Source organism: Falco naumanni, chromosome 19 (genome assembly GCF_017639655.2).
Source record: "Falco naumanni isolate bFalNau1 chromosome 19, bFalNau1.pat, whole genome shotgun sequence".
NCBI classification, from domain to species: domain Eukaryota; kingdom Metazoa; phylum Chordata; class Aves; order Falconiformes; family Falconidae; genus Falco; species Falco naumanni.
Window position 1 is genome coordinate 612,577 of NC_054072.1, and position 11,043 is coordinate 623,619.

Genomic DNA, 11,043 nt, shown 5'->3' on the forward strand with positions numbered 1-11,043 from the left:
CTTCACGTTCTACAGTGCGTGGGGCCGGTGCTGGTTACGGGGGATAGGGGGAAGGCGGCATCGTCTCTCACCGCGCGCCCCGTGCGTGGCTCAGGTACCGGCACCAACGCCTGTTACATGGAGGAGATGAGGCACATCGACCTGGTGGAAGGGGACGAAGGTCGGATGTGCATCAACATGGAGTGGGGGGCCTTCGGCGACGACGGCACGCTCAACGACATCCGGACCGAGTTCGACCGCGAGATAGACATGGGCTCGCTCAACCCTGGCAAACAATTGTGAGCGGATTCTTGGCTTCGGCTCAGGCGCGAGGTTTGCTCTGCATTGTCCGTCCTCCTGTTGCGCTGGCAGTGGGACCAAAGAGGTTGTCCCAGCTAACTAGGTCACTGCGTCCTCCGCCGTGCCAGCTGCACCAATGCAGACAGGGGCTTGTGTCACGAACCGGGGCTGGTGCGCCCAGCTGAACCGCTCAGCGCCCGCTTCCCTTGGGAGCCCGTCGCTTGGATGTGTTGGTTTCTCTTTCTTCCCCCAGCCCATGAAGTTGTCCGCCAGCCGAGGGAAACACCACCACCTAATGTCCATATCCGCATCCTACGGAGCTCCCGTTCCCCTGGCGGGTGGGATTTCGGGGTGGGGGGTGTCTCTGCAGACCCCGGGCCCCCTCAGGTAGCCATAAGCTCTCCTTGCAGAGCGGCGGTTATGTCAGCACGGCTTTATGTTCTCAGTGATGGGATAAGCTGCTCTGGGAAGGGATTACCTCGATTGCGTTCGGGCCCGGAAGGCTGCCAAGTGTTTTTAAGGTCAGATGGTGGCCACCTCGCAGGACACGTAGCCAGACAAGTCCATCTTGTGCTTCCCCCGTCGGCAGGTTTGAGAAGATGATCAGCGGGATGTACATGGGAGAGCTGGTCAGGCTCATCCTGGTGAAGATGGCCAAGGAAGGGCTCTTGTTTGGGGGGAGGCTCACCCCAGATCTGCTCACTACCGGCCACTTTGAGACCAGATATGTCTCTGCTATTGAGAAGTAAGTAGGATCCGGATGGTTCCCTGGGGTCCCACCATCCCCTGACATCTGCACGGTGGGAAAGCGGGCCCCGTCCCCGGGCTGTCCTCGGGGAAGACTGGGACACTCGGGATGGCAGAAGTTGGGTTTCCAGGCACGAATCCTTCTTTGTTCTTTGCTGCACAGGGAGAAAGAAGGGCTGCAGAAAGCCCACGAGATCCTCAGCAAGCTGGGGCTGGAGCCATCTCATGAGGACTGTGTGGCCACCCACCGCATCTGCCAGATTGTTTCCACCCGCTCGGCCAACCTGTGCGGGGCCACCCTGGCAGCCGTGCTGCAGCGCATCAAGGAGAACAAGGGGGTGGACCGGCTGCGCTCCACCGTCGGCGTCGATGGCTCCGTCTACAAGAAGCATCCTCAGTGAGTGCACTAGGATGGGCAAGGCTGGCGGGGAGAGAGGGTGAGCGAGCCCAGATCTGTTCCTGCAGCGGTGGGTAAAGCTTGGCACAAGCAGAGCATCTCCAGATGTTCCCCTGGGCACCTCCGTTTGGATCCCAAAGGGGCCCCAGTCGTTTGCAGCCCTGGAGGGTCGCGTCACCCATGGTGGCATCATGCTCAGGTCCTCTCTCCTCTTCCGTAGCTTTGCCCGGCGCCTCCACAAGACGGTGCGGAAGCTGCTGCCAGACTGCGAGATCCGTTTCGTGAGGTCGGAAGATGGAAGTGGCAAAGGGGCAGCCATGGTGACGGCGGTGGCCTACAGGCTGGCCGCCCAGCACAAGGCACGCCAGAAGATTTTGGAGGCGCTCAAGCTGAGCCGTGAGCAGCTCCTGGAGGTGAAGCAAAGGATGAGGATGGAGATGGACAAGGGGCTGGGCAAGGAGACGCATGCAGAGGCAACGGTGAAAATGCTGCCCACCTACGTGTGCTCGACTCCGGACGGGACAGGTAACGTACCACAAAGCCCACGTGTGTGCTGCGTAGGGCGGAGAGCCGGCATCGCTGCTCCCAGCATCTGCCCCGCTTAGGGAGGGGCTGGGACCTCTGCCGTGGCCAGCTGCCACTCTTCACGGTAGGGGTGGCACAAAGCTTCCCAGCCTCCAGCACCGTCCTGGGGCAAGCGGCTGAGCCTCCAGGACGTTCTGGGCTTGACTCCACACGACGCCTGGCTTTGTGGCTTTCGCTGCTGCAGGTTCCTCACCACCGTTGTCCCGGCTGGTGCTCCCAGTTCTGTCACTGGCTTGGGCGTGCGCCTGCCCCTGGGTGTGCAGCCCCGTGATCGCCCCAAGTCTGGAGCGAACCTCCCCATCACCTCCCTGCCCGCACCTGCGGCTCTCCATTCCCAGCCACCTCTTGGTTTCTGGTCCTCTCCCAGGAAGCGGGCAGCTTGGGGTCACCTTCGTGCCGCGGTCGGGATGCCCCTTGCCGGGATCGCTCTGCTCATGGCTCTCCCTTGGGTTTCAGAAAAAGGAGATTTCCTTGCCCTGGACCTGGGAGGCACCAATTTCCGTGTGCTGCTGGTGCGTGTGAGGAACGGGATGAGGCGCGGCGTCGAGATGCACAACAAGATCTACTCCATCCCGGTGGAGGTCATGCAGGGCACGGGAGAGGAGGTGAGGACGGGCAGCTGGAGGTGGGAAGCTGGGGCGTCTTCCCTGGGGAGCAGCAGAAGTGGCAGGCGGGGGTGCTGGCTGGCCATGGGGGCTGGTTTTGCCTTGCTCTGCTTTTCCGGGATGCCAGACCAGGAGCGGAGAAGGCTGGTGCTCTCCTGCCTTTAGAGCAGCGAGTTCTGCCCAAGGCTCCGGCGTTCGGAAGGTGCTTTCAGAAACTTGAGACTGGTTTTTAGGTTAGAAATGGTGTGATTGCCAGGCATCGCTGAGCCTCCCCGCATCCCACACGCTGCTCCGCGAGGGCAGATAAGCATCATCCCCGTTTCCCAGATAGAGAAACCACAACACAAGCGGTGGGAGGCGTCTCCAGAGTTTTATTTGCAGACGGGATGAGTTTTGCAAACCGCTGCAGGCGGTGCTTGGGGGCTGGGAGTGCTTGTAGCAGACGGGCTCTGGGGGTGCCTTGCAGAGGGACCGGACTCCTGTGCCACCCCAGGGAGCTGGTCACCTCCCGGCTGGCCGCTCCGTCCCTCCTGGGCGCAGTGCGGGCACGGCAAGGCGGAGGTATCTCGGGATGTCGGTGGGGAGGGGGATGGAAAGGAGCGGCCACCGCTCTGTTCAGAGCCCTGTCGGCTGGGGGGGTGGATCAGCATCTCCAGCAGGTCGGGCAGGCTGGCACCCCTGCGTCCCTCCCTGCAATGGTGACGTCTCCCTTTGGCTTTGCGCATCCAGCTCTTTGACCACATCGTCCACTGCATCTCCGACTTCCTGGAATACATGGGGATGAAGGGCGTGTCGCTCCCGCTCGGATTCACCTTCTCCTTCCCTTGCCAGCAGACCAACCTGGACGAGGTAAGCCCAGCCCAGCCGGTGGCACACGTTTGGTACCCAGGGCTGGCTGAAAAGCCAAAGCCCACTGGGAGCTCCGGTGACCGTGTGGCAGGTCAGGCAGAGACCCCAAGGAGGGGAAGGGGGGGGGGCTCGGCGCTGCCGGTGCTCCTGGAAAGCCCCCTTGCTGCATCAAAGCAAACCTTGAGCCCTGGGGACAGCCCAGCCGGGATGTGCCCTCCCTGTGCCGGCAGCATCCACTGGGAGCGGCTGGACCTGGGGGCTGCCCGTGTTTCCCCCCCCACCGGCGCCGGGTGGGTCACCGCCGGGTGTTTGCTCCGCAGGGGATTCTTCTGAAGTGGACAAAAGGTTTCAAGGCGACCGGCTGCGAAGGAGAAGATGTGGTAAACCTGCTGAAGGAGGCAATTCACAGGAGGGAGGTGAGCGTCCACGTCGCTGCGAGGAGCCGGCTCCTTGCTCCCACATCCCGGCTGGCCTCGGCGTCTTTAATTGGCCTGTCAAGCAAATTAATGGGCTGCGCGCAGGGCTAATGAGTGTCTGAATTTTAACAGCCACGCTTAGTCATCACTAGATGTTGGATTTTCAGACCCTGGAGCTAAGAGCTGGCTTGTGGCCAGGGCTGGAGCAGACTCTTCTCGCCGCGAGTTAGGGGGCCATGCGAGCCCCCCCCCCCCCCCCGCCTTGCAGCCCCCCCCTAAGCCCCTGCCCTGGGGGCTCCCGTGGCTGCACCTGGAGGTCTGAGCACCCACCTGCGGGGACGTGGGGCTGCGGGAGGCTGTGGGTGCCTGGAGGGCTCCCTCGCTCAGCGGACGGGTCCTTTCCACGGGGTGGGGGCAGAGGTAGCGAGCTCCGTCCTCGGGAGTAACGCCCGCCGTCCCACCCCTCTGCAGGAATTTGACCTGGATGTGGTCGCGGTGGTCAATGACACCGTTGGCACCATGATGACCTGCGGGTACGAAGATCCGTATTGCGAAGTTGGGCTGATAGTCGGTGAGGACTGAAACTTTCTGAGGTTGTTCCTCTGCCCGCGGTCCCAAACGCGCTCCCGTGGGATGCGCCGGGCTTCGGGGGGGGTCTGAGGGCTGTTATCCTGCGTACGCGCCCCGCTTCTGCGGCAGCCCCCTTGGAAGATGCTCCTCTCCCTGCAGGCACAGGCAGCAACGCCTGCTACATGGAGGAGATGAGGAACGTGGAGCTGGTGGAAGGGGAGGAGGGCAGGATGTGCGTCAACATGGAGTGGGGGGCGTTTGGTGACAGCGGGTGCCTGGATGACATACGGACGGAGTTCGACTTGGCAGTGGATGAGCTGTCCCTCAACCCTGGCAAGCAAAGGTGCGTGGTGGCTTTGAGGGGGTGGGAGGGGACCCCCCCGGGGCGGTGGGTGTCCAGGGACGGGTTGGTGCTGCCCCACCAGCCTCTTGGAGGAGCGTCAGGCGATGAGGAGCAGGGCAGCGTCCGGCTTTGCGACACACCGGTGTGTCCCTTGTCCCCTGCCCGCAGCGTGGGGATGGCGCCGCTCCGGGGTGTCAGCCGGGGGGGCTGCGCCAAAGGCAGAGCTGCGGTCCCCACCCGGACCCCCTGTCCCTTCCCACCCTCATGTCCAGCCTTGCCCTCTCCTGCCCAGGTTCGAGAAGATGATCAGCGGGATGTACCTGGGGGAGATTGTCCGAAACATCCTGATGGATTTCACCAAGCGAGGGCTGCTCTTCCGGGGGCGCATCTCCGAGAGGCTGAAGACCAGGGGGATCTTTGAGACCAAGTTCCTGTCCCAGATAGAGAGGTGAGGTCCAGCAGGTGGGACAGGCGCCAGCTCTGGCCTTACAGCTGCACCTCAGAGACGGAGTTTGGGGAAAGCGTTTGCGGGGCTTTTGGGAGCAACCCCAGGCGCTTGGCCCGGAGCTGGGGTGACCTGGGGTGGTGCAATGCAGGTGGGTCAGCAAAACCCGCGTGGTCCTGACAGCGCCGGAGCCAAAAGGCAGAGAAACTGTGTGGGGCTCGTGGCACAGGCGCCTCTGCATCCTCTGCCTGGGGCAGGGGAGCCACAGGTTAAACTGGTGTCGTGTGGTGACAGTGACGGCATCCACGCCAGTGGCTTTGTCCTGACGTAGCCTCGCGGATCAGGGGGCGGCAGAGCCACCTCCAGGTCTGAAAGCTGGGGGTAGCGGGGAGGTGTGAGCCCCCGGGCTCTGCAGGGTGTGGGTAAGGGAAGGGGAGCCTGAGCCTGTGTCACCCCAGTTGCTCCATCTGCTAATGCTGCCTGGCCCCGGTGTCTCCCCAGCGACTGCCTAGCCCTGCTCCAGGTCCGCTCCATCCTCCAGCACCTCGGCCTGGAGACCACGTGCGACGACAGCATCATCGTGAAGGAGGTGTGCACGGTGGTGGCGCGGCGGGCGGCTCAGCTCTGCGGGGCCGGCATGGCAGCCGTGGTGGACAAGATCCGGGAGAACCGCGGGCTGGACTTCCTCAAGGTCACAGTCGGCGTGGACGGGACGCTCTACAAGCTGCACCCTCAGTGAGTTGCTCGGTGGCGCGGTTGTCCCCCGAGGAGGCTCGTGCTGGGGCATCTGCCCATCCTGGGGTGCCAGGAGGCGGTGCCGGAAGCTTCGCAGGGCAGTTGGAGAGGAGAGGAGATGTTTTAGGGTCTCGAGGACTGCTGGTGCTGAGCTGGACTCTGCCGAGGCACAGCCAGAACCCCCGAGGATGGGATGCTGGGGCAGATACCACCACACCAGGTGGTCCCAGAGGTGGCGAACGGGTTCAGCCAGGGGTCCAGAGCATCAGGCAAAGTCACGGGGACGGGACGGGTCTAACCCCCCACATCGGTCCGTGGCCAAGTGGAAATACGGTTCTGCCCGAGCTGGGGGCTGATGCTCCGGGGATGCTGTCGCTCAGGGAGGCACTAACGGCACAGGGCTGAGCCTAAGTGGGGCAGGGGGCTCTGGCGACCCCCCGGTGAGGCTGCTCAGGGCTGTTAAGGTTTATTAGTGCCTTGGGGGCTCGGCGGGACTGGGGAAGGGGCTGAGCAGAGGGAGGGCACGGTTATGTTGCGGGCTGGGGCTGAAGTGTGGAGCCTGCCGCCTTCCAGCGCCACAAACCCGGCAGCTCTCTGGCCATCCCTCCTGCTCCGTGTCCGTAGCCGCTGGGGTGGCACCACCACCACGACGGGTGCGAAGCGCTTTGTGCCTGGTGGGGCTGGTGCCTGCAGCCCAGGGCGGGTTAAACCAGCGTCTCTCCCCGCTGTGCCCCGCAGCTTCTCCACCATCATGCACGAAACGGTGAAGCAGTTGTCTCCCAAGTGCGAAGTCACCTTCCTGCAGTCCGAAGACGGCAGCGGCAAGGGTGCAGCGCTCATCACGGCGGTGGCCTGCCGCATCCGGGAGGCCGGCCAGCGGTAGGAGGAAGGAGGTTTGCCGAAGAGCTTGGTTTCAGCAAAACCAGGACGTTTTCCCCCCACCCCGGTCCCCCCCCCCGCTCCGTACACACACACACACACACGTGGCCTCCCCTTGCAAGCAGCCTCGTAGCTTTACTTGTTCTCTCGAGATCCCACCAGTGGGGCCGGAGATGCTGTGTGCTTTGTGTAAAGTGTTGTCTTAGGAGTTTCATTGCATGCCATAAAACCGCGTGTCAAGTAAAGCTAAAAGCGTCTTCTGGCTGTCTCCCTCCATCTCCAGTTAGAGCTGGACCTGCCCCCCACCGCTCCCACCTCTTCCCTCGCGGCAGAAAGGATAACGCTAGCACCATCCAGACACTGCATTGTCACTTTACCGTAACTAGTACCTATTTATGTACGTCGGAGTTGTAGCGTGTCCGTGCTGTAGGAAGCAAACCTCTTTTTTTAAGATTGGGCTAAAGACCTCCGTTAGGCTTTTACCCTGATCAAGGCTGTATTATTTCCATGAAAGTCATGGTGACTCTTAAAGCACAGGGTGCAGAATTCCAACCGGCGTGTTCCAAGCCTGTGCTGAGAGATACCAAGTATCTCTGTTGGTGAGCGAACATTAAAAGAACCTGCTGGATCCCGGCGAGAGGTGCCCCTCTGACTGCTCCAGCAGAGCACGTGCCTGGAAATAATGGGGGACTCAGGGTCTAATCCCATTTCCCGACCTCTCACCCGCACCCTAAATAGAGCGTAGGAACGTGGCACGTACGTATGGTTGCGTTACACCCCCCGGAAACCACTAGCACCCTTCCCCGGTGCACGTGTGGAGGCGAGGAGCTGCCACCGCGATGGGGGTCTTTTCCCTACAACCCCCCCCACCCCACACCCCAAATGTCGTGGCCGTGTGTCTACACGTGGCGCCGTGAGTCTGGTTTGCTTCTTGTCTGTGAAATAGTTCTGCGTCTTCAGCCTTTTAGGTGACACCTGGTTTTATGTACACTGTATATTTATGTTTCGAGAGATCTTACGTCTTTTTATGTACATAGTCTCGGGTGGGCGGGGGTATATTGCTTAGTTTTGAATTTACCTTTAAATGTCGTTTAAGAACAGTAGAATAATTTTATTATTTTTTTTTCTCGTGTTATGTTTTAATTGAAAATTTTCTTGGGGTAGACTGGAGAAAGAGACCCAGATTCCTGAGGACAGCTGTACCAGAGGTTTGGGCATTCTGAATTTATCACCAGAACAAAAGGGAAAGCAGAAAGCCAGGGATGCGATGGCCGGGAGCTGCTGCAGTGGAGCTTTCGGGATTAGGCTGGCGGTGACCTAAGGAGAGGTTTTATTTTGTCCCCCCGCCCTCCCCAGCCTGCTTTGTGCTCGAAGGGCACATCGATCCCTATTGCAGCACCTGCTGAAATAACCCGGGGCTCTGCCGGGACCCGCGTCCCAGCCCGTATCTCTGGCACCAGCATCCCGGTCCCACACGCGCCAGGCACAGACACGGGCGCTCCGGCGCTGCTGGCGTGTGGGCTCGCGGTGAGGCGCCGGCAACGGCAGTCTCGGCTCATTTGGTGAAGTTAGCAGCAATAATTGGTGTCACCTCATTTCCATTTGGCATCCTCAGGGCTGTTTGTGAGCGTGCCCAGGGACGCGTGTGCCCAGGGATGCGTGTGCCCAGGGATGCGCGTGCCCGGGGACGCGTGTGCCCAGGGATGCGCGTGCCCAGGGACGTGTGTGTCCAGGGATGCGCGTGCCCGTGGCGTCCCGTTGTGCGCTGCAGGGAAAAGCGGCGAATAATTTTTGCTGTCAGAAAAGCCTCCGGCTGAACGAAACGCTGCCCCAGGCAGCAGAGGCGTACAGGTGGGGGTGGGTGTGTTTTTGTAAATATTTAGCAGGAGATAATGAAATTCCAGTGATGTACAAAAAAAAAATTAAAATATAATAATTAATAATTCCCACAAACAGATCTTCTTCAGTTTGGAGGACAGATTTTTTTTGTCTATTTTTATGTATATTTTTATACTGCTTGGGGGAACCTCATTACCAAAAGTCTCTTCTATGTTGGGGGTCAAGTTCAGTAGCACAATTTTAAATGCAAAAATGATCTTTGGGCATTTTAAATGCTTATTTTTTTATAAGCCTCAAGACAACTATAACAAATAAAATCTGTGTATAGAAATGCTGTAAGAAACCAAGTTTAGTGGAAGTTTTAGAAGATGTTCAATAAATTTTGGAAGACGGTACAGAAATCCTCTCGTTCGGTACCAAGCAGTTGTGTGTGATTCTTTCCTCAGAAAACCAGCGTTTTGCCGGCTGCAGACCCAGCCAGGGATGGTTCCACCGGCTGCACCGCGCAGAAGGTGCCACTGGTATTTTTATGCTCTCGCCCCGCGTGGCATCCATAGGTTTCCGTGGCTCAGCAGCTCCGGCGCGTACAGCCGTGGTTTTGGGGAGCGTTGGCCGCTGCGGAGCATCCCAAAGGGTGAGGCGGGTGGCCGGGTACCTGGTTAGCAGGGGTGGGGGGGGAGCGTGAACCCCTCGCCTCCCTCCGCGGCGGGGGACGGCGCGTTGCCCGGCGAACAAAGGCAGCGCAAGGTGGTGCTGGAGCCACTGTAGCATCTCTGGCAGAGCTGGAGCTCCAGGAGACGGAGCTGAACTTGCCCTGAGGTCATGGAGCATCGCTGGCTGGGTTGGGCAAGGGGTACCCACCCAGGTGCCCACCATGAGGTCCCCAAAATGCTTGAAAGCTTTTGCTTCCCCGTTGCTTTTGGCTCAGAATAAAGCAGGGTCTGAAGTGTTCCCAGTTAAAAAGCAACAAGTGCTACAAGACACCTGTTACCCTGCGGCTGCAGGTGCGCCCGTGGCCGGGGGAAAGGTTTTGTTTTGCCACTTGGAGAAGTTTGTGCTCGGTTTTGTCTCCAAGGGGATAAACGCAGCAGGGATTTCGCTGTATGCCCTGGTTGTAACTGACGGGGGTCTGTAACCGCGCACCAAAACGTTGCCATGGGACATTGTGTGGATGTGCTTAAAAAAAGAAGGGGAGCTGGACCCCTGGCTGCTGCTGGGAGGGGAAGCTCAGGCTGGTGGAGGTGGGCAGAGACGGACAGACCACTCAGCCTGACCTGCCCGGCTGCTTTGCGGGTTTAGGATGGTGTTGGTTTTGCTCGGTCGCTCCCGTTAGGATGCATTTTCTTTGCGCTCCTGGCGTTGTGCTGGCACGTTCTCCGGCCACGCAGGCAGCAGAACAGCCTGTCACCGGGGCAGCTGCCACGCGGGAGGCGCTGACCTTTCCTCCCTGGCGATGCTCTCCCCCTTGGTACTTCCTTTGCACAGGATTTTAGTGTTGCTGCTTTTAGATATATGTCTAGCTACACATATATACACACACAAGCAGCAGATTACTGAGCCTTGCCAGAGGAATTTGCCTCTTCCCTTCTCGGGAATGAAAGGCCACGTAGGGAGAAGCATCAGCCACCCAGGGCGTACAAGGAGCACGCAGCTCCGACCTGGCAGCAGCTCGGAGGGAGTTTGACCCCGACCGCTCGGTGCCTCGGTGCTGTGCCAGCTCTTATCAGGCAATCCGAGCGCTCCCAGGGCATCAGGCAGAGATAAGGGGGTGAAAAGGTCCAGCGCAGGTGAGGAGAGTGGGGACGGGTGTGAAACGGTGACAAAACCCACAAGCCACCACCCCAGGCGTGACAAGGTGCAAGCCAGCAACAAAATAAATGGGAGGTAAAGGTGAAAGGGGAGAATAACCTTTTGACAGCCGATAGAAAAGCAGTCACTGAAGGCAAAAGAGGCAATTCCTGGTCGGGAGATAATTTGGGGTAAGAAAGAGTCAGATCATTTACCTTGTGACATCCCTGACGAGTCCTGGAGCAAAGAAAATGCATCTTAACGTGGGTGCTGGCGCGTGCAGGGCTGGGGAAGTTAATAAAGCCAAAGACTGTTCGGCTGCTGGCAGAAACGAGTGACTGTAGATGCACCTGATACTGTTATTGCGTGTTTACAATATTTATTTTTAGCAATTGACTGCGATTATAACTATATATAGGCTTCATTATTTTTGTACTTTTCATACCGTTTTCCTGAGTGTGGTGGTGTACTTCTTGGCTCCCCTCTGCCACAATTGCTGTTCCTAGTCAGTGACAAATAAAAAAAAAAAAAAAAAGAAAGAAAAAAAAAAGAAAAAAACCCAACCC

General features: G+C 59.3%; 1 protein-coding gene across 2 annotated transcripts in view; it reads left to right on the forward strand.

The window, feature by feature from the left end:
* LOC121099353 (hexokinase-2) overlaps window positions 1-9,105 on the forward strand; it is a 31,676-nt gene extending 22,571 nt beyond the window's left edge. For both annotated transcript variants that reach the window (XM_040618203.1, XM_040618202.1), the window contains exons 7-18: window positions 95-278; window positions 869-1,024; window positions 1,190-1,423; window positions 1,644-1,948; window positions 2,465-2,613; window positions 3,343-3,462; window positions 3,783-3,878; window positions 4,350-4,449; window positions 4,608-4,791; window positions 5,084-5,239; window positions 5,738-5,971; window positions 6,710-9,105. In XM_040618203.1, coding sequence (XP_040474137.1) covers window positions 95-278; window positions 869-1,024; window positions 1,190-1,423; window positions 1,644-1,948; window positions 2,465-2,613; window positions 3,343-3,462; window positions 3,783-3,878; window positions 4,350-4,449; window positions 4,608-4,791; window positions 5,084-5,239; window positions 5,738-5,971; window positions 6,710-6,854 — 2,063 coding nt within the window. In that variant the 3' untranslated portion in view covers window positions 6,855-9,105. The remainder of the gene's footprint in view (window positions 1-94; window positions 279-868; window positions 1,025-1,189; window positions 1,424-1,643; window positions 1,949-2,464; window positions 2,614-3,342; window positions 3,463-3,782; window positions 3,879-4,349; window positions 4,450-4,607; window positions 4,792-5,083; window positions 5,240-5,737; window positions 5,972-6,709) is intronic.
* The last annotated feature ends 1,938 nt before the right edge of the window (window positions 9,106-11,043 follow it).